Source organism: Tamandua tetradactyla, chromosome 8 (genome assembly GCF_023851605.1).
Source record: "Tamandua tetradactyla isolate mTamTet1 chromosome 8, mTamTet1.pri, whole genome shotgun sequence".
Taxonomy (NCBI): Eukaryota; Metazoa; Chordata; class Mammalia; order Pilosa; family Myrmecophagidae; genus Tamandua; species Tamandua tetradactyla.
The window spans coordinates 74,655,628-74,679,604 of record NC_135334.1 but is presented as its reverse complement, the minus strand read 5'-3'; the positions used below and the strand labels follow the sequence as shown (position 1 = coordinate 74,679,604).

Sequence of the window (23,977 nt, the reverse complement as noted above, 5' to 3'; positions counted from 1 at the left end):
TCCCCTGGCCCCCCCCATTTCCGCCTCACCACTATATAAACCTCTGTACTTCCGCTAATAAACGTTCGATGTGCACCTCCACTCGTTCCCGTGACTCTTCCTTGAGTGTCGTGCGCCCTCCACACCTTCGAGCCCCCGGGCCAAAAGCAGATCGCGACTGCCCGAGTCCCCCCGTTCGCTGAGGGACAGACCCCAAGCGGGAGCACCGGACCGGACCGGCTCCCGCAGTTGGCGCCCGAACAGGGACCTCCCCACCGCGCGTCTTCTCTTCAGCCCCGTACGCCTCGTACTCCTCGCTCGCAAGGTAAGGGCCCCCGCCGTTTCGGCCCCAGCGCCGTATCAGCCCCGTTTTCTCTTTCTTGCCGCTCGCCACACTTAATTCCCGGCGACCGGCCCCAAATAGCAACCTAGCAGCCTTACCCTGTCTTCACCCCGTCTCTAACACCACATGATCTACTCGCTATTATTAGTTTTTTCTATAGCCCTAGTTTTTGCCATAATACTGGCAGAAATTGCCCCAAGAAACTGGAATAGGTTTGAAAGAGTTTTGCTTGCCGCATCATTTCTGTGCATTGTGGTGTGCATTACCCTGTTAATTTTTCTTCCTACAAAAGAGCATGGGCAACTGCCTTACAGCATGCCAAGTACCCCAAGTCCAAGCATTAGCAGCCCTCCTAGATACTCATAAGTATAAGGTCTCCGTCCACCAGCTTCAGGTTTATTGGGACCTTCTACTGCCCTTTAACCCGTGGCTCACCACAAGCCCCCTCTGGGACACCGGTACCTATGATCGACTAATCGATCGAGTCACACTAGCCATGGAGCATGAGGGCAAACGTTTTCCCCCCGGCCTTTTGCCCACGCTGATTACCATCCGCTCCTGCCTTCAAGGCTCGCGGCCCCCGTCCGGCAGCACCTCATGGGAGGCCATGTCTGTGCAGCACCCGTGTAGCGCAGAAGACACTCATTCTGATTCCAAATCAGACACTGAGTCTCTAGTCGAGCAACTCAACAATGCCCTCGAACTCGATCCCCCTAAACTGTGCAACCTCGAGGCTGGCAAAGATGGTGAACTTCCGCCTTCTTCCCCAACCAAAAACAGGAAGTCTTTTGTTCGGCTTTACCCCACCCTCCCGCCTTCTGAGGCGCCACTTCCTCTTTCAGCGCCACCGGTAGACAGGAAATGCCCCCCTCCCAACTCCGCTAAGGGAAACGCCCAGCAGCCATTTTGCACCTCCACTCCTCCCTGTCCGCCATTTTGTGGTGCCACCTTCCCACCCGGTCCACCATCTTATAACACTGCCACACCCACTGACCCAGCCCCTCAGCCTCCATCTGCGCCAGTTGCAAACACCGCCAACCCCTGGGGATCTTCCCCTAGCACAGCATGGGATCCCTATCCCAAGCCTCTCAACCCTAACAATCCCTTCGCTCACGCACAATCCCTGCCTACACCGCCGCTATCCGTACCCCCACCGCCGGTTTCTTGTTTCCCTATAAACATTCAGCCCTCTCCACAGCGCCCTCTCCCGTGGTATCCCTTCGACCCCAACGAGGTCAAACGCCTTCGTAAGGCGGTGAAAGAGGATGGCCTTAACAGCCCATATGCCACCCATCTTTTAGAAGATCTGTCTCAACAATTATGTACTCCTTTTGACTGGATCTCGCTAGTGCGAGCCATTCTCACCCCCAGTCAATACATTGACTGGCGGGCCCACTTTCACTCAGAAGCAGAAAAACAAGTTCTCACCAACTGAGCCTCCGGAGTTAACCTCCCGGCAGATGCCTTCACCGGAACAGGCCCCTTCATCCTCCCCGCTCAATACGCACAGGCCCCAGCAGGCTTTTGGCTCCAATTGAGGGAAGTGGCTTTACGAGCCTTCCGCACATGCTCCACTGCCAAGCTGGAAAAATTTACTAAGCTCACACAGAGCCGAGACGAAGATTTTGCCCCGTTTGTCTTGCGGGTCACCGACACCTGCGAACGAAAAGTAGCTGGCAAACAAGCTCAAACAGCGCTAGCCAAAGAGCTTATTTTTGAGGGAGCTAACCCTGCTTGTAGGCAAGCAATCATCCCAATAAAAGAAAAAGGGATACCTGACTGGGTACTAGCGTGTACTAACATTGATGCTAGCGCCTCCTCTCTAGCCCAAGCCATCGCCACTGCCATGTCTCTCACCTCAGGCTGTTTCAGGTGTGGTGAGACCGGCCATTTTGCCAAAGAGTGTCCAAATGCTGACCCCCCTTCACACAGGTCCCAGCGCAAACCTCCTACGCCTTCCTAGTCCTACAGCCCCGCCTACTCTGGGTTCCTGTCAATGCCACCACCTGGGTTGCCCCACAGCTCTCCCTTCCTGTTCCGACCCCTACCCTTTCAATCCACATGAGCAAACGGGACTTTGGAATCTCTGCCGCCATTGCAGCTGCATTCATTGCGTCCCTGGCCGCCGCCACCACAGCTGCCGTCGCGCTCACCCAAACGTCCACCACCGCGGCAGTCCTCAAAAACATCACCCGAACTGCCGCCCGCGCCCTCAGCGACCAGGACGCCATCAACCTCCTACAACACCGTGCCATCTTCCACCTACAGCAGCAACTCGACTTAATGGCTTTAGATATCGAAGCGCTCTACGAATTATCTTCTTCCACATGTGATGGACGCTATCCCTTTTCCCGCCTCTGTGTTACCCCAGTCCCCGTTAATCGCTCCCAACCCCACCTTACCCTGCGTGAGTGGATCTTTACTGCCTATAACGAGTCCTTCTGGAATCGTACCCACCAACTACAAGCCAACATTCTTACCTTACAAGAAACCACAATCCCTAAACTCTCAACCACCATTCTCTCCGAGTTAGCAGCAAAATTCTCCTCACTCTTTCAACCTTCAAACCTAATTTTCTATAGTATTCTACTCTTTCTTCTAATTTTACTTATCCTAATTATTGTGTGTTTAGCCCGGCGTGCTTCCGCCGACCGGCAAAAAACCCAACTACTCGCTCTTGCTACCCTACAGTTAATGAGGGGTAGCGCCTGCCTGGAGGAGCGCCGCCAAGCTCAGGTCTGGTTAGCCAGTGTTGCCCACCCTGGGACCTAATCACCCAGCCAGTGAGGGTCCCCAGGGGAAGTCCGTGAGTATGGGTCGGTATTGCCCTTCGCGAGACTCCAAGGGAGCCTGCTACCCGCCTAGCCCTCCGGTCACTCAATACCTAGCAGCGTGCCCTCTCTTCTCCACTTCTCCTCTAACCTTATCCCTCCTTTAAAATAAAAAAGGGAGGAATTGCCGGATGTAATATCGGCCTCATCTCTCAGGCCCTCCACCTAGCAACTTCTGACCTCACATCGCACCACTGTCTTCTCACTCTCCGATTGGCCCAACCTTCGTCCTCTCGCTCTCTGCCTGGCAACATCATATTCCTCTGCCTGGCAACATCATATTCAAGCCATTCCATTGGACCTTTCTGCTCTCAGCACACCCAATCCCTCGCTGCCACCCTTAGCCTCCTCACCAATCATGCAGTGCGCCTCCCCTGGCCCCCCCCATATCCGCCTCACCACTATATAAACCTCTGTACTTCCGCTAATAAACGTTCGATGTGCACCTCCACTCGTTCCCCCGACTCTTCCTTGAGCGTCGCGCGCCCTCCACACCTTCGAGCCCCCGGGACCGAAAGCAGATCGCGACTGCCCGAGTCCCCCCGTTCGCTGAGGGACAGACCCCAAGCGGGAGCACCGGACCGGACCGGCTCCCGCAGTCGTTTGGTGAGCTAGGATGTGGAGCCAGTCTCAATTGCATTTTAAAATAAGTCAAGCTAATCAGTTTCTGTGGGGACATGATAGATGAGTAAAAATTAGTTATAGAGAAATAAAAACATTTCCATGAGCTATCAAATATATAAAAAGTTCATAAAGTGTCAATATTTTTGTTTCATGATTGATGAAGTTCCAAGAGTTACCTAGCAGGTGAGTGGCAAATCTGAGGTTTGCATTTTGGTGGTCTGGTTGTAAGACCAATACCATACTTTTGAGTTAGACTAGAACTTTCACTAATACTTTTGTTTTTCAGAGATTGAAACCAACAAATCCAGCAGCCCAGAAGGCTCTCACTACACCCACTCATTATAAACTGACACCCCGTCCTGCCACCAGAGTTCGACCGAAGGCTTTACAAACAACAGGCACAGCCAAGTCACATCTCTTTGATGGACTGGACGATGATGAACCATCCTTAGCCAATGGAGCATTCATGCCAAAGTGAGTTTATTTTGCTAACATACAGTAAATATAAAATACTAATATAAAATATATATTGGTTTACCTGTACTGTAGATGTAATGTACTTCACTTTTTTTTAAGTTTGAGAAATAGAGAACATCACAGAGAATAATATAAATGATTATTCTTAGGAATGACCATTGTTAACAAAAATATTGTTATGAATTTGCTTCTAGTATTACAGATGCACGTGTTTTTGATTTTGGGAAATTAGTATTTGCATAACCTTATTTAAGCAGAAGACATTTTTCTTATAATGTTCAAGTAGAGTCTATATTTCTTCATTTTTAATTCCCACAGAGGAATTAGATACAGATATAGAACTAGTAATAAAATGATTTCATGGTAAAAAAATTATAGAAAAGATGTAGAAGGGTGTTTGATAAAGAAGCACATGTAAATTATGAAATAAAGTAAATATACCCTCTAGTATAGAAAATAGATGATTAGTAACCATTATCACCAGGAGATTGAAATTCTATTTTGATTGATTAATTAAATAGATTGATAAACGTTCACATGCATTTTTAAACAAGCACTTTTCTAACCAACAAAAGAGATAAGTTGTGGATTTTTAGGTGGGTGGGGTAGGGTAGGCTCTTACTATTATTATTACTGGTTATTACTCATTATTGAAGAAAGAGTATTTCAGCCAGAAGTAGTGGTTGTGAGCTAATGAAAATTCAGAAATATGAAAACGTCTAAGATTATTAAACACAGAACATTAAATATGTAGTGACATTTGAAAGATCATTACTGATGTTAACATTAATATAAAAAATAATGTTAATATTGCACCTTCCTGCCAGCTCACTGCGTACCATACACTATAATAAATGCTTTACATAATTCTTTCATTCAGTCCCTTCTATAATCATAATAGTAAGGTATTTTTACATCCTTGTTTTACAGGTTTTAAGTGGCAAAGCTGGGATTAGAATTTACATCTCTGACCCTAAAAAAAATTTCTTTTCTTTCCTTAAAAATTTGATAGGCTGCTTCTACACCATAGGTGGAAAGTCCAATTTTATATATTTCTTCAGATATATATAATTGGATTATTTTGAAGCATATTTCTTAGGATATATATAATTGGATTATTTTGAAGGCATGGACTGTGTATAATTCATGTCTACATGCCCAGCATTTAGCACAATGCTTGATATGTATTCAGCCATCAGACCAACAGCTCTTAGGGCAATGTCAGCAGTTCTCCAAAGGATTTATGTATGTGCTATGTCAAAAGGAGGTATTGTGGTGGGGAGATATACATATTGCTATTAGTACTATATTCTCTTTCCCTTCTATTTCTGTGGTCTATAAACATTGCTTTAATAATCTTTTTTTTGTTTTTAAACATAGCGTGAACATTCTTACCATATGATCATTACATTCTTGGTATGTAATCAGTAACTCATAATATCATCACATAGTTGTATATTTATCACCATGAACATTTGTATCAATTCAGAAAAAGAAATAAAAAGGAACTCATACATACAATACCCCTTACTTACCCTTCCCTCTCATTGGCTGCTAGTATTTACAACTAACTGATATATTTTAGCTTTTGTTCCCCCTATTTTTTTTCTATACCCCTACCACTCCCTCTAAATTTATTTTAACGTTTGTTCCCCCCATTATTTATTTATTTTTAATCCACATGTTTTACTCATCTGTCCATACCATAGATAAAATGAGCATCAGACATGAGGTTTTCACAATCACTGTCACATTGTGAAAGCTATGTCATTATACAGGCATCTTCCAGGAATGTGGCTACTGGAATACAGCTCTACATTTTCAGGCAATTCCCCCCAGCCTCTCCAGTATACATTAACTAAAAAGGTGGTGTCTATAGAATGTGTAAGAATAACCTCCAACATAACTCCTCGACTCTGTTTGAAATTTCTCAGTCATTGATGCTTTATTTTGTCTTATTACTCTCTTCCCCTTTTTAGTGGAGAAAGTTTTCTCAATCCCTTGATGCTGAGTCCCAGCTGATTCTAGGATCTCTGTCCCACGTTGCCAGGAAGGTTTAGACCTCTGGGAGTCATGTCCCACGTAGAGAGGGGGAGGGCAGTGAGTTTGCTTGTCATGTTGGCTGAAAGAGAGAGGCCACATATGAGCAACAAAAGAGGTTCTCTGGGGGTGACTCTTAGGTGTAATATTTTTTTTTGGTTCAGATGCAAAGTTTTTTTTTTATTGTTTTAAACATAACATACAAACACAAACATTCTTGCCATATGATCATTCTATTCTTGGTACATAAACAGTAACACGATATCATCACATAGTTGTATATTCATCACCACGATCCTCTCAGAACATTTGCATCAATCCGGAAAAAGAAATAAAAAGAAAAAAATGCGTGCATTCCATACCCCCTACCCTCCCCTTCGCCGATCACCAGCATTTCAATCTACTCAAATTATTTTAACATTCGTTCCCCTTGTTATTTATTTAGTTTTAATCCATATGTTTTACTTATCTGTCGATAAGGTAGATAAAAGAAGCATAAGGTTTTCACAATCACACAGTCATATTGCAAAAGCTGTATGTATACAAGATGTATACAATCATCTTGAAGAAACGTGGTTACTGGAACACAGCTCTGTGTTTTCAGGCGATTCCCTCCAGTCTTAAGCCTAATTTTTTTGTTTTTATTGTTTTAGCTTTTAAAAGGAGAATTTATTAAGTTGCAAATTTATAATTCTAAGGTCATGAAAATGTCTAAATTAGAGCAATGCTATACAAATGTCCAAAGACATCCAGGGAAAGACACCTTGGTTGAAGAAGTCCAATGATGTTCGGGCTTTCCCTTTCAGCGGGAAAGGCACATGGGGAGATCTGTGGCTTCCACGGTGCTTTGTCTGTTGGCTCTGTCAGTTTTGGTGGCTTTAAAGCTTTTACCAAAATGGCTCCCTATTTTTTTCTTTTTTTAAAGCAAAGTTACTTCATATGGAAGATTACAAACCTGACAGAGTCTTAGTAACATCTCAGAATGGGAGAGCAAAGGCAGATATTTATGAGGTTTTGGGGTCTAATTTAAGGCGAATCTTTTTATTTATTTATTTATTTTTAATCCATGTGCTTTACTTGTCTGTCAATAAGGTAGATAAAAGGAGCCTCAGACACAAGGTTTTCACAATCACAGAGTCATAATGCAAAAGCTGTATCATTATACATATCATTATATAGTCATCTTCAAGAAACCTGGCTACCAGAACACAGCTCTACATTTTCATACACTTCCCTCCAGCCTCCCATTACACCTTAACTAAAAAGATGATATCTATTTAATGCTTAAGAATAACCTCCAGGATAACCTCTCAGCTCTGTTTGAAATCTCTCAGCCGTTGACACTTCATTTTGTCTTATTTTCGTTCTTCCCCCTTTTGGTTGAGAAGGTTTTCTCAGTTCCTTGATGCTGAATCCCAGCTCATTCTAGGATTTCTCTCCCACCTTGCCAGGAAGGTCCACACCCTTAGGAGTCATGTCCCATAGAGGAGGAGGGCAGTGAGTTTGCTTGTCGTGTTAGCTGAAAGAAAGATGCGACATTTGAGCAAGAAAAGAGGTTCTTTTGGGGGTGACTCTTGGGCCTAATTTTAAGTAGGTTTAGCTTATCCTCTGCATGGTTAAATTTCATGTGAACAAACCCCAAGAGTGGGGAAATGTAAGCCAGTAAGCAACCCCACCTTGACTGGGTTGGGACACATCTCCATGGAAACCATCTAATCTAAAGTTACCACCTACAGTTGGTAGGGTTGCATCTCCATGGAAACAATCAAAAGAATCCCACCCAGCAATATTGAATGAGGACTAAAGAATGTGGCTTTTCTAGGGTACACAGTAGATTCAAACCAGCACAATTACTGTAGCTTTGTAATAAGTTTTGAAATTGGAAAATGTGAATCCTCCTACCTTATACTTTTTCAAGGTGATTTTGGCTGTTTGTGACTCTTTGCCCTTCCATATGAATTTGATGGTTTGCTTTTCCATTTTTTGCAAAAAAATAAGAAAAGGCTGCTGAAGTTTTAACTGTATTGTGTTGAATCTGTTTATCAAAACACCTTAACAAAAAGAAGTCTTCTAATCAATACACATGGATTGTAGTTTAATTAGGTATTCTTTATTTCACCAGTGTATTGTACTTTGCTGTGTAGAAGTCTTTTACATGCTTAGTTACATTTGTTCCTGGATATTTTATTCTTTTGGGTGCTATTGTAAATGGCATTGTTTTAATTTCCATTTCATGTTGTTCCTGGCTGCTATATAGAAACACTTTTGATTTTTTTTTTTCAGGTTTTATACCAAATAAACATTTTTTACTTTAGTCTTACACATAAGTTAGAGTTTAAAAACATGAATTACCATCTATTTTCAACACACTGTAATATTTACATTGCTTTGTTCTTCCTCATGCAAAAACATTTTTAAATTTGTACATTTAGTCACTATCATTGTACACTCTAGGCATTCCTAGATTATACCATCACAGTGTTTATCATCTAACTTTCCTTCTGATTTTGTTTGTGCCCCCAGCCCTCTCCTCCCTCTATCATTCTCACATTCAGCTTCATTCCGTGTTCTACCATTATTGTATTACAGTTAGGTAGTATTGTGCTATCAGTTTCTGAATTTTTACAATCAGTCCTGTTTATACAATCTGTATCCCTTCAGCTCCAATAACCCAGTATCTAGCGTATTTCTGTCTCCTGATGGTTTCTGTTCTTAGCTGAAATTCTCCAAATTCATTCACTAATGTTAGTTCATATTAGTGAGACCATACAGTATTGGTCCTTTTGTTTCTGGTTAATCTCACTCAGCTTAATATCCCCAAGTTCTATCCACGTTGTTAAATACTTCATCACTTTACTCTGTCTTACAGCTGTATAATATTCCATTGTATTTATATACCACAGCTTGTTTAGCCATTCATCTGTTGATGGACATTTGGGCTGTTTCCATCTATTGGCATTTGTAAATAATGCTGCTGTAAACATTGGCATGCAAATGTCCCTTTGTGTCTTTGCCCTCATGTCCTGTGAATAGATACCTAGCAATGGTATTGCAAGATCATATGGCAATTCTATACTTAGCTCCCTGAGGAACCGCCAAACTGCCTTCCACAGCGGTTGTACCATTTGACATTCCCACCAGCAGTGGATAAGTGTGCCTCTTTCTCCACATCCTCTCCAGCACTTGTTGTTTTTCTGTTTTATTGATAATGGCCATTCTGGTGGGTGTGAGATGATATTTCATTGTGGTTTTGATTTGCATTTCCCTGATAGCCAGGGAAGTTGAGCATCTTTTCATGTGCCTTTTTGCCATTTGTATTTCCTTCTCTGAGAAGTGTCTGTTCATGTCTTTTGTCCATTTTGTAATTGAGTTGTCTGTCTTTTTGTTGTTGAGTTGAACAATTTCTTTATATATTCTGGATACTAGACCTTTATCTGATAGATCATTTCCAAATATTGTCTCCCATTGTGTAGGCTGTCTTTTTACTTGCTTGACAAAGTTCTTTGATGCACAAAGGTGCTTAATTTTGAGGAGTTCCCATTTATTTATTTATTTCTTCAGTGTTTGTGCTTTGGGTGTAAGATCTAGGAAACTGCCTCCTATTGTAGGATTTATAAGATATTTCCCTACATTTTCAGAGCGGGGGTTTGCCAATCAAGAGCATAAGTTGTTACGTTGCTCTGTGTATCTCTAGGTCCTGCATGCCCCTTCCTTTCCTTCAGGGCCCAGACCTTTTCAAGTACTTTGTGGTGGCCAATCCAAAATACTTTTGGTTTTGTTTTTTTGTTTTTTCTTTTTCCATCAGCCTTTCCCCCTTGCACCGGAACAAAATCCAGCAACCTCAACTTTTACCGGAGGTTCTGCTGAGCTGGGGGCCTGTTTTTAGTAATCAGAATTTGTTAATTAATTCCACAATTGGATCTTGGTTGCCCTCAGCCCCTGCTGCTAGTAAAGTATCTTTCCTCTCCCCACCCCCAAACAACCTGTAGAGGAGGGGTGCCAGCCACCATGGCTTTGGGGACTCACAGTTCTGGGTGGACTCACAGCCGGCTCAGCTTGTCCAGACTGTGGTACACTGTGTGTCAGGTCACTGATTTGGCCCCAGCACTTGTTTTGTACTATTCCTGGCTATTTACTGGCTGCTCTGGAGGACAAACTAAATCCTATTTCTCGCTAAACTACCATTTTTGCTCTTAATAATCTTACTTCATGTATCCACGTATTTTGCATAGTTGTTCCATTCCTCCTTGCTTTCTCAAATTGACTTGCAGAAACCCACACTTCAGTTTTTATTTCCCTACTTCATTGGTCACATTTGCTCAGTCTCCTTTGCTTGTTTTTCCTCCTCTTATTCCTAACCTCTTAAAATGGGAATATCCCTGGGCTCAGTTGGTGCTGTTTTCTTTAAATATCCACTCAGTCTGAAACTAACCTGATGTAGTCTCAGTGGCTTTAAATATCATCAGTAAGCTGTGATTTCCAAATTCAGTCTATACCTTTCTCCAACTCCATATTCATTTATCCAACTATACTCTATATCTGTACTTGGATATTTAATAGACATTTATTTCAAAATTAACATGTCTTGTACTGTATTCCTGATCTTCCACCTGAAACCTGTTCTACCCACAGCCTTCCATATCTCAGTTGATGGCAATTCCATTTTGAGGTCACAAACTTTGGAATCATGCTTGACTTTTCTCTCTCAACCTGCATCCAAGCCATTAGCAAATCTTGTTGGTTTTACTTCAGAAAATACTCAGAATGTGACCAGTACTCACCACCTTCAATGCTACTACCCTGATCCAAGCCACCACCATCTCTTGCCTAGATTACTGCAGTAGCTCCTAATTGATTTTTCTGCTTTCACCCTTGACCTTTTGTAACCTCTTCTGAAAAGACTTTTTGAAGCATAGTCAGATCATGTCACCTATCTGTCCATATGATGGCTTCTGAGGCCCTATAAGATAGGGCCTTACATTACCTGTGAGAACACATCTACTTCTCTCTCTCTTGCTTGCTACACGCTAATCTTACTGCCTCTTTGCTGCTGTTACAGGACAGGACAGGCATATTGCCTTTTGGTCTTTGCTTTGCTTATTCCCTTTGCCTGGAACTTATCTTCCTAAATATCCATGTGGCTTACCCACTCACCTATTTACTCACATTACTTCAATGAAGACTACTACCCTGATCACCTTACTTAAAATTGCACCCATCTTTCCTTTTGCTGGTACCACCCCACTTTATTGTCATCCTTTTTCTTTTCTGGTGTTATTTGCTAATTTTTTATTTCTGTTTTTCTTTCTTTCTTTCTTTCTTTTTCTTGGTTTGTTTTCTCCTTTTAGAACACCAGAGTTCAGTAAATTTGAGCCCTTCAGTTCTGATTACACATTATAGGGAAAGTTTATGATGCAACTTGTTATTTTTAAGTGTACTGTTTGTTGAACAAAAGTGTCCTTTATTTTTCCTCCTGTATTTATAGAAAGAGCATCAAGAAGTTGGTTTTGAAGAACCTTAACAACAGCAATCTCTTTTCTCCTGTTAATAATGATACAGAAGATCTGGCTTCGCCATCTGAGTATCCAGAAAATGGAGAGAGGTAAATAGAAATTGAGAAAAGTCCTTTTCTCAGTTTGGAAAGATTCTGAGCTTAGGATTTATTCCTTTTATGCAAATGTCAATAATAAAGTTTGGTAAATGTTGCAAAGAAGTTTATAGTGTGCGGAGAAATTGGTTCATGTTTTCCTTCTTGAGTAGTTTAGTCCTCATTGGAGTTCTGATTCCATTTTGTGGAACTAGTTTGGTATCCATCTGTGTTGTTTTGGACAGGGTTTGTATGCATTTGAAACCTCTTGTTCCCTAAAAGAAAGGAATGTTTTTTTTGTGATGATTATAAAGGAATACATAGTCATTGTAATCAAACCAAGGAAAAAAAAGTATGGAATTATATAAAGAAGGAAGTAAAAGGGTCCTCCCTAATCATTTATAGTTTGGAATTTATGCTTCCATATGCTAAATTCATTTATAAATATGTATTTATGGATATATATTCTAGAGATTATCTGTTCATATATAGTATTCTATAACTTGATTTTTTCTTTTTATTTTATTATAAATCCCTTGCCATACAGTTATACATACATCTGCCTCCTTTTTTTAATGATTGCATATTGATTCACTTTGTGATTGTTCAACCAGTTTTTTACTAGTGGACATTTAGATTATTTGATCTGTCTATTGAAAAAAAATGCCTTAGTGAAGATACTAGTTTGATATACTTTATCCTTGTTACATACTGTTCCGTTCTACTCCTGTTTTTTTCCCCTCCGGATAAAATCATAGCTCGAATTTTTCATTTCAAATGAATTTCAAAACGTTTTCTGTGTTTTTAATCTTGAAATTTACCACAAGTCATTTAACCCCACATGATAAAGCACACTCACATCCATTCATTCATGAAAATAAGCCAGTTGAAAATATGGGCTCTAGAGCCAAGTTTCCTGGGTTAAAATCTTTAACACCTCTGTCACTTAACAGATTTGTGACCTTGGGCAAGTTACTTATATCTTTTTGCATCTTAATTTCCTTAACAATGAAATGGTGACAATGGTAATGACCTACTTCACATGATTGTTTTTAGTAATAAATCAATTTTTAATGCACAGAATTGCCTAGAACAGTGTCAGGCACTTATTAAGGGCTCAGTAAGAGTTGGTGTCAGTACTACTAGTACAACAAGTTAGATATCCTGTGTTTCTTTTCCCTTTGCAGATTCAATTTCCTGAGCAAACCTGTTGATGAGAACCATCAGCAGGATGGAGATGATGATACTCTTGTGTCACGGTTTTATACTAACCCTGTTGCCAAACCCATCCCTCAAACCCCAGAGAGTGCTGGAAATAAGCACAATAATAGTAGCAGTGTGGATGATACCATTGTTGCGTTGAACATGCGTGTTGCCTTGCGAAATGGGGTGGAAGGAAGCAGTGAAGAGACCTCTTTCCATGATGAGTCACTGCAGGATGAAAGAGAAGAAGTAGAAAATAATACTTACCACATGCATCCAGCAGGTCAGATTCAAATTGGTAAATGGTTAATGTCTTAGCAGTTGTTTCAGATGTCTTCTTTGTGACAGATTTTCAACATCGTGGAAGTCATCTGTCTGAACTTGTAAATTTTATTGAATTTTATAGAGATTAACAATTAAACCCTTTTCTCTTATGCTTTAGTTGGTTGCTAATTCACATGCCTTTTGGACTTTAGGGAGTAGTTAACAATTTAGTGATTAATTACCTTGTTAAAGTTTAAAGAGCTCAAATTTAAAGCCATACCTAACTTAATAACTCAAACCGCTTTAGTTTTTCCATTGAAATGAGAGTGATGGTTATTTCCTATCATAATGTTTATTGAAATCTGAATTAGTTAATTACTGCTTTAGTTATCTCAGTTTCTCAGGTCTGTGCTTTTCTCTTTTTTCCACACTGAAGATTAATCCATTAAACAACCTAAACCACAAGAATGGGATATTAGATACTTAAAGCTTGCCTTTTTTGTGTATTGATAGTTTTTTTTTAAGTACTTTTATTGAGATATATTCATACACCATACAAAGCCTCCAATATATACAATTAGTGGCTCATAATAGAATCACAAAACTGTCCATTCATCACCACAATCAATTTTAGAACATTTTCATTACTCCAGAAAGAGAATTTCCACATCTTTTATCCCCCCCTATTGTTCACCCTTAAGGTTGGTGTGGTACTTTTGTTACAACTGATGAGAGAATATTAAAATATTACTGTTAACTATAGTCCACAATTTGCATTAGGTGTACTTTTCCCATACATCACATTATTATAACTCCTTGTAATAGTTAATAGTAATGTACATTTGTTCTAGTTCATGAATGTCTAGTATTTTTGCTATTAATCACAGTCACCATCCATAACAGGATTGACTGTTATACAGTCTGATATTTTATCCTCTAGTTTCCCTTCTAGTGACATACATGACCCTAAATTTTCTCTTTCAACCACAGTCACACACATAATTCAGTGCTGTTAGACATACTGTGATGTGGAACCGTCACCTCTATCAATTTCTAAACATTTACATTCAATGTCATTAAAAATTCTGCACAAATTAAGTACCCGCTTCCCATTCTCTGTCCTCATTCTATCTCCTGGTAATCTATATTCTAGATTTTTTTTTTTCTTTCCTTTTATTCAGGGTTTTTGTTGTTGTTCATTTGTTTGTTTTGTATTTTAGTTAAAATTTTTTTTATTAATTAAAAAAAATTAACAACATTTAGAAATCATTCCATTCTACATATGCAATCAGTAATTCTTAATATCATCAAATAGATGTATGATCATCATTTCTTAGTACATTTGCATCGATTTAGAAAAAGAAATAGCAAGACAACAGAAAAAGAAATAAAATGATAATATAGAGAAAAAATAAAAATAAAAAATACAAAAATATATATAAAAAAACAAACAAAAAAAACTATAGCTCAGATGCAGCTTCATTCAGTGTTTTAACATAATTACATTACAATTAGGTAGTATTGTGCTGTCCATTTTTGAGTTTTTGTATCTAGTCCTGTTGCACAGTCTGTATCCCTTCAGCTCCAATTACCCATTATCTTACCCTGTTTCTAACTCCTGATGGTCTCTGTTACCAGTGACATATTCCAAGTTTATTCTCAAATGTCGGTTCACATCAGTGGGACCATACAATATTTGTCCTTTAGTTTTTGGCTAGACTCACTCAGCATAATGTTCTCTAGGTCCATCCATGTTATTACATGCTTCATAAGTTTATCCTGTCTTAAAGCTGCGTAATATTCCATCGTATGTATATACCACAGTTTGTTTAGCCACTCGTCTGTTGATGGACATTTTGGCTGTTTCCATCTCTTTGCAATTCTGTGGGCTGTCTTTCTACTTTCTTGATGAAGTTCTTTGATCCACAAAAGTGTTTAATTTTGAGGAGCTCCCATTTCTTTCTTTCTTTCTTCAGTGCTCTTGCTTTAGGTTTAAGGTCCATAAAACCGCCTCCAGTTGTAAGTTTCATAAGATATCTCCCTGCATTTTCCTCTAACTGTTTTATGGTCTTAGACCTAATGTTTAGATCTTTGATCCATTTTGAGTTAACTTTTGTATAGGGTGTGAGATATGGGTCTTCTTTCATTCTTTTGCATATGGATATCCAGTTCTCTAGGCACCATTTATTGAAGAGACTGTTCTGTCCCAGGTGAGTTGGCTTGACTGCCTTATCAAAGATCAAATGTCCATAGATGAGAGGGTCTATATCTGAGCACTCTATTCGATTCCATTGGTCGATATATCTATCTTTATGCCAATACCATGCTGTTTTGACCACTGTGGCTTCATAATATGCCTTAAAGTCAGGCAGCATGAGACCTCCAGCTTGGTTTTTTTCCTCAAGATACTTTTAGCAATTCGGGGCACCCTGTCCTTCCAGATAAATTTGCTTATTGGTTTTTCTATTTCCGAAAAATAAGTTGTTGGGATTTTGATTGGTATTGCATTGAATCTGTAAATCAATTTAGGTAGGATTGACATCTTAACTATATTTAGTCTTCCAATCCATGAACACGGTATGCCCTTCCATCTATTCTAGATTTTAACTCTGTGAGTTAACTTACTATAATTAGTTGTCATGTTAGTTTATGCAATATTTGTCCTTTTGTGTGTGACTTCACATAAGATGATGTCCTCGGTATTCATCCATGTTGCCACATGCATCATAACTTCATTCTTTCTTGCTACTGAATAATATTCCATCATGTATATACCACACGTAAATATTCATTCATCTGTTGATGGATGCTTATGTTGTTTCCATCTTTTGGCAGTTTTGAATAATGCTGTTACTAACATCAGTATGCAAATGTCTGTTTGCCTCTCTGCTTTCAGTACTTCTGAGTATATCCCTAGTAGTGGGATTGCCAGATCATATGGCATATAAACTAACTATACTACTTTCCTGAGGAACTGCCAAACTGTCTTCACAGCAGCTGAACCATTTTACGTTCCCACTAGCAGTGAATAAGTGTTCCTATTTCTCTACATCCTTTCCAACACCTGTAGTTTTCTGTTTAATAGTGGTCATTCTAGTGAGTTGGAAATGATCTCTTGTGGTTTTGATTTGCCTAATAATATTGAGCTTTTTGTCATGTGCTTCTTAGCTGTTTGTATTTCCTTTTTGGAAAAATGTCTGAGTCTTTTGCTCTTTTTAAATATGGTTTGTCTTTTTATTGTTGAGTTGTAGGATTTCTTTATATATTTTGGGTATTAAATCCTTATTAGGGGTGGGCAGTGGTGGCTCAGTGGCAGAGTTCTTACCTGCCATGCCAGAAACCTGAGTTCGATTCCCAGTGCCTGCCCATGAAAAAAAAAATCCTGTTGGATATCTCCCATTAAGTAGGATGCCTTTTCACCTTTTTCACAAGCCTCTTGATGCACAAAAGTATTTCATTTTGAGGAGGTCCCATTTACTTATTTTTTCTTTTGTCTCAGAAACCACCACCTACCAAAAGATCTTGAAGATGTTTCCTTATATTTTCTTTTAGAAGCTTTATCATCCTGATTCTTACATTTAGGTCTTTGATCCATTTTGAGTTAATTTTTACGTAAGGCATGATACAGGTCTTCTTTCATTCTTTTGTATATGGGTATCCAGTTCTCCCAGCACCATTTGTTGAAGATAATTTCTATTCCAGTTGAGTGGACTGTGGGGCCTCATCAAAAATTAGTTGACCATAAAAGGTGCAGATCTATGTCTGAACTCTCAATTCAGTTCCATTAATCAGTGTCTTTCTGATGTCAGTACGGTGCTGTTTTGACCACCATAGCTTTCTAATATACTTTAAAGTCAGGCAGTGCAAATATTCTAACTTCTTCTTTTTCAATGTTTTTAGCAATTTGGGATCCCTTACCCTTCCAGGTAGATTTGACAGTTGGCTTTTCTCATTTCTTCTAAGTATGCTGTTGGAATTTTGATTGGGATTGCATTGAATCTGTAAATAAATTTGGGTAGAATCTTCATCTTAACAACATTTAATCTTCCAATCCCTGAACAAAGAATATACTTCCATTAATTTAGGTGTTCTTTGGTTTCTTTTAGCAGTGTTTTGTAGTTTTCTTTACATCCTTGCTTATATTTTATTACTAGATAATAAATGCTTTTAGTTGCTATTGCAGATGGGATTATTTCTCAGTTTCCTCCATAGATTGCTCATTACCAGTTTATAGAAATACTGCTGATTTTTGCATGTTGATACTTTGCTGAAGCCATTCTTGTGGCTTTGTTACAGGTTTTTCAGGACTTTCTAAGAAAAAGGATCATGTGAACTGCAAATAATGAAAGTTTCACTTACTTTACAAATTTCTGCCTTTTATTTCTTTTTTTGCCTAAATGCTGTAGCTGAAATTTCTAGTGCAACGTTTGGAGGAGTGGTGGCAGTGAGCATCCTTGTCTTAATTCTGATTTTAAAGAGAAAATGTACAGTCTTTCACCACTAAATACAATGTTACTTATTTTCATACATGCCTTTTATCACATTGAGGAAGTTTCCTTCTGTTCCTTTCTTTTGAAGTGTTTTTATTAAGAAAAGATGCTGGATTTTAGAAAATGTTTTTTCCATTTCAATTGATAAGATCATGCAGCTTTTCCAACTTCAATTTGTTAATGTGTTGTATTACATTAATCTTTCTTCTTGAACCACCCCATGTTGGAATATATGCATAAAATATATATTTTTATACTGGAATAAAACCCACTTGATCATCATGTAGAATTCCTTTAATGTGCTATTGTATTATATTTGCAAGTATTTTGTTGAGGGTTTTGCATCTATATTCATTTTAGACAGATTGGTTTGTAATTATTTTTTCATGAAGTTTTCTTTATCTGTTTGGTATTGGGGTGATGTTAGTTTCATACCATGAGTTAGGTAGTATTCCCTCCTCCTCAGTTTTTGGAAGAATTTAAGTAGAATTGGTATTTATTCTTAAATGGTTAGCAGGAGTTCACCTGTGAAACTGGATTTTCTTTGTTGGGAGGTTTTAGGTGACTGTTTCAATCTTACCTGTGATTGGTTTGTTGAGGTCTTCTGTTTTTCTGGAGTCAGTGTAAGTTGTTCATTTGTTTCTAGAAAATTTTCCATTTCACCTATGTTGTCTCGTTTGTTGGTGTACAGTTGTTCATTGTATCCTCTTGTTCTAGTTTGCTAGCTGTCTGAATGCAATATACCAGAAACAGAATGGCTTTTAAAAAGGAGAATTTAATAAGTTGCTGGTTTACAGTTCTAAGGCTGAGATAATGTCCCAATTACAGCAAGTCTATAGAAATGTCCAATCAAAAGTATCCACGGAGGCTGGAGGAAACTACCTGAAAATGTAGAGCTGTGTTCTAGTAGCCATGTTTCTTGATGATGATTGAACAATGATAAAGCTTTCACAGTGAGACTCTGTGAATGTGAAAACCTTCTGTCTGCTGCTCCTTTTAGCTACTATATCAACAGAAGAGTAGAACATGTGGAATAAAAATAAATAATAGGGGGAACAAATGTTAAAATAAATTTAGTTTGAAATGCTAGTTGTAAATGAAAGCGAGGGGTAAGGGGTATAGAATGTATAATCTTTTTTTTCTCTGTTATCGTTTTATTTCTTTTTCTGCTGTCTTTATTTTTTTTCTAAATCGATGCAAATGTTCTAAGAAATGATGAATATGCAACTATGTGATGATATTAAGAATTACTGATTATATATGTAGAATGGAATGATATCTTAATGTTTTGTTTGTTAATTTTTTTAATTAATAAAAAAAAGTTTAAAAAATGGTATCCACGGAAAGATACCTTGGTTCAAGAAGGCCAGTGAAGTTCAGGGTCTCTCTCTCATCTGAGAAGGCACATGGTGAACACAGTCACGGTTTCTTTCTCGACTGCAAGGGCACATGGCGAGCAAGGCATCATCTGCTAGCTTTCTCTCCGGGCCTCCTGTTTCATGAGGCTCTGCGGGAGGCGTTTTCCTTCTTCATCTCCAAAGGTCACTCGTTTGTGGGCTGCTGTGGCTATGTTGTTCTTCTCTGTCTGTCTGTCTCTGAATCTCTCTCATTCTCCAAAATGTTTGTTCTTTTATAGGACTGCAGAAACTTATAAAGACCCACCCAAATGGGTGGAGACACGTCATCACCTAACCCACATTAACAACAACTCTTGATGAAATCACATCTCCAAGGAGATGATCTAATTACAATTTCAGGCATATAGCACTGATAGGGATTAGAAGAAACGCCTGCCTTTACAAACTGGGGTTAGGATTAAAACATGGCTTTTCTAGGGTACATACATCATTTCAAACCAGCATACCTCTTATGATCTTTTATATTTCTGTGGGGTCAATTATACTGTTCCCCCTCTCATTTCTGATTTTATTTGCATCTTCTTTCTTTTTTTCTTCATCAGTCTATCTAAGGGTTTGTCAGTTTTGCTGATCTTCTTAAAGACCAACTTTTCATTTTGACAGTTCTCTTCTATTGTATTTTTTGTTCTCAAGTTCATCTATTTCTGCTCTAATCTTTATTGTTTCTTTCCTTCTGCTTACTTTATGATTAGTTTATCGTTCTTTTCCCAGTTCCTCCAGGTGTGTAGTTAGATCTTTGATTTTACTCTTTCTGCTGTTTTTTTTTTCACATGGGCAGGACCTGAGGATCGAACCTGGGTCTCCAGCATGGCAGACAAGAACTCTGCCACTTTTTTTTTTTTAATTTATTTATTAATTGAAAAAAATTTAACAACAAACGAACTAAAACATTAGCATGTGATCATTCCATTCTACATATATAATCAGTAATTCACAATATCATCACTTAGTTGCATATTCATCATTTCTTAGAACATTTGCATCAATTCAGAAAAAGAAATAAAGCGAAACAGAAAAAAAAAGATTGTACATACCATTACATTCAGTCCTGTTGCACAGTCTGTATCCCTTCAGCTCCAGTTACCCAATATCTTACCCTATTTCTATCTCCTGATGGTCTCTGTTACCAACGAAATATTCCAAGTTTATTCACTAATGTCAGTTCATATCAGTGAGACCCTACAGTATTTGTCCTTTCGTTTCTGGCTAATCTCACTCAGCATAATATCCTTAAGGTCCATCCATGTTGTTACATACTTCATAATTTTATTCTGTCTTACAGCTGCATAATATTCCATCGTATGTATATATCACAATTTGTTTAGCCACTCGTCTGTTGATGGACATTTTGGCTGTTTCCATCTCTTTGCAATTGTAAATAACGCTGCTATAAACATTGGTGTGCAAATGTCCGTTCGTGTCATTGCCCTATTGTCCTTTGAGTAGATACCTAGCAATGGTATTGCCTGGTCGTATGGTAATTATATATTCAGCTTTTTGAGGAACCAGCGAACTGCCTTTCACAGCGGTTGCACCGCACATCTTCTCCAGCACTTGTCATTTTCTGTTTTGTTGATAATGGCCATTCTGGTGGGTGTGAGATTGTATCTCATGGTGGTTTTGATTTGCATTTCTCTAATGGCCAGGGAAGTTGAGTGTCTCTTCATGTCTCTTTTGGTCGTTTGTATTTCCTCTTCTGAGAAGTATCTGTTCAAGTCTTCTTCCCAGTCTGTTAATTGGATTGACTGTCTTTTTATTATTGAATTGAAAAGTCTCTTTATAAATTCTGGATAGTAGACCTTTATCTGATAGGTCGTTTCCAAATATTGTCTCCCAGTGTGTAGGCTTTCTTTTTACTTTCTTGATGAAGTTCTTTGATCCACAAAAGTGTTTAATTTTGAGAGTTCCCGTTTCTTCCTTTCTTCAGTGCTATTGCTTTGGGTGTAAGGTCTATGAAACCGCCTCGAAGTATAAGATTTATAAGATATTTCCCTACATTTTCTTCTGTTTTATGGTCTTAGACCTAATCTTTAGGTCTTTGATCCATTTTGAGTTAACTTTTGTATAGGGTGTGAAATATGGGCCCTCTTTCATTGTTTTGCATATGAATATCCAGTTCTTTAGGCACCATTTATTGAAGAGACTGTTCTGTCCCAGGTGGGTTGGCTTGACTGCCTTATCAAAGATGAATTGTCCATAGATGAGAGGGTCTATATCTGAACACTTATTTGATTTCATTGGTCAATATATCTATCTTTATGCCAGTACCATGCTGTTTTGACCACTGTAGCTTCATATTACACCTAAAGTCAGGCAATGTGAGACCTCCGACTTCAATTTTTTCCCTCAGGATACTTTTAGCTATTCGTGGCACCCTGCCGTTTCAGATAAATTTGCCTATTGGTTATTCTATTTCTGAAAAGTAGGTTGTTGAGATTTTGATTGGTATTGCATTGAATCTGTAAATCAGTTTAGGTAGAATTGACATCTTAACTATATTTAGTCTTCCAGTCCATGAACACCGTATGCCCTTCAATCTGTTTAGGTTTTCTGTGATTTTTTTAAACAATTTCTTATAGTTTTCGTTATATAGGTCTTTTGTCTCTTTAGGTTAATTTATTCCTAATATTTTATTCTTTTGATAGCAATTGTAAATGGCATTCATTTCTTGATTCCCCCCTCAGATTGTTCATTACTAGTGTATAGAAACACTACAGATTTTTGAGTGTTGATCTTGTAACCTACCACTTTGCTGTTCGCGTTTATTAGCTCTAGTAGTTTGGCTGTGGGTTTTTCAGGGTTTTCAACATATAGTATCATATCATCTGCAAACAGTGAGAGTTTTACTTCTTCCTTTCCAATTTTGATGCCTTGTATTTCTTTTTCTTGTCTAATTGCTCTGGCTAGAACTTCCAGCACAGTATTGAGTAACAGCGGTGATAGTGGGCATCATTTTCTTTTTCCTGATCTTAGGGGGAAGGTTTTCAGTTTTTCCCCATTGAGGATGCTATTAGCTGTGGGTTTTTCATATATTCCCTTTATCATTTTAAGGAAGTTCCCTTCTATTCCCATCCTTTGAAGTGTTTTCAACAGGAAAGAATGTTGAATTTTGTCAGATGCCTTTTCTGCATCAGTGGAGATGATCATGTGGTTTTTCTGCTTTGATTTGTTAATATAATGTATTATATTAATTGATTTTCTTATATTGAACCATCCTCGCATACCTGGAATGAATCCTAATTGGTCATAGTGTATAATTCTTTTAATGTGTTGCTTGATTCGATTTGCTAGAATTTTGTTGAGGATTTTTGCATCTGTATTCATTAGAGAGATTGGTCTGTAGTTTTCTTTTTATGTAATTTCTTTGTCTGGCTTTGGTATGAGGGTGATGTTGGCTTCGTAGAATGAGTTCGGTAGCTTTCCCTCCTCTTCAATTTTTTGGAAGAGTTTGAGCAGGATTGGTACTAATTCTTTCTGGAATGTTTGGTAGAATTCACATGTGAAGCTATCTGGTCCTGGACTTTTCTTTTTGGGGAGCTTCTTTTTTTTTTTTTATTAATTAAAAAAATTAACAAACAAAACATTTAGAAATCATTCCGTTCTACATATATAATCACTAATTCTTAATATCATCACATAATTTCATATTCATCATTTCTTAGTACATTTGCATCGATTTAGAAAAAGAAATAAAAAGACAATGGAAAAAGAAATAAAATGATAATAGAGAGAAAAAAAAAACACATTCGTATCATACCCCTTACCCCTAGCTTTCATTTACCACTATTTCAAACTGAATTTATTTTAACGTTGTTCCCCCTATTATTTATTTTTATTCCATATGTTCTATTCTTCTGTTGATATAGTAGCTAAAAGGAGCATCAGACATAAGGTTTTCACATTCACAGAGTCTCATTGTGAAAGCTGTATCATTATTCAATCATCATCAAGAAACATGGCTACTGGAACACTGCACTACATTTTCAGGCAATTCCCTCCAGCCTCTCTGCTACATCTTGAACAACAAGGTGATATCTACTTAATGCATAAGAATAACCTCCAGGGTAACCTCTCGACTCTGTTTGGAATCTCTCAGCCACTGACACTTTGTCTCATTTCCCTCTTTTGGTCGAGAAGGTTCTCTCAGTCTCTTGATGTTAATTCTCAGCCCATTCTAGGGTTTTTCTCAGTCCTTTGATGCTGAGTCTCAGCTCATACAGGATCTTTGTCCCACGTTGCCAGGAAGGTCCACACCCCTGGGAGTCATGTCCCACACAGAGAGGGGGAGGGTGGTGAGACTGCTCATCATATTGGCTGAAGAGAGAGACCACATCTGAGCAACAAAAGAGGCTCTCTTGGGGGCGACTCTTAGGCCTAAATTTTAAGTAGTCTTGACCTATCCTTTGTGGGGTTAAGTTTCATGTGAACAAACCCCAAGACTGGGGGCTCAGCCTATAGCTTTGGTTGTCCACACTGCTTGTGAGAATATCAAGAATTCAACTTGGGGAAGTTGAATTTCTTCCCACTCTCACCATTCCCCAAAGGCCACTTGCAAATACTTTTCCAGTCACTGATCAAATCATTCTGGGATTCATCAGGGGATCACTCTGGACAAACCAACAAAATCTCAAGTGCTACCTGAGATTCCAAGTACTTATGACATTCAATCAAACTATCTACATGAGTTATATTAGGAAATGCTCTAGTCAAAATCTAAATTT

At 38.7% G+C, this 23,977-nt stretch overlaps 1 protein-coding gene across 6 annotated transcripts in view; it reads left to right on the top strand.

Moving 5' to 3' along the window:
* NUP98 (nucleoporin 98 and 96 precursor) overlaps positions 1-23,977 on the top strand; it is a 195,109-nt gene that overhangs the window by 79,673 nt on the left and 91,459 nt on the right. For all 6 annotated transcript variants that reach the window (XM_077113751.1, XM_077113750.1, XM_077113749.1 and 3 more), the window contains exons 14-16: positions 4,064-4,251; positions 11,780-11,896; positions 13,069-13,367. In XM_077113751.1, coding sequence (XP_076969866.1) covers positions 4,064-4,251; positions 11,780-11,896; positions 13,069-13,367 — 604 coding nt within the window. The remainder of the gene's footprint in view (positions 1-4,063; positions 4,252-11,779; positions 11,897-13,068; positions 13,368-23,977) is intronic.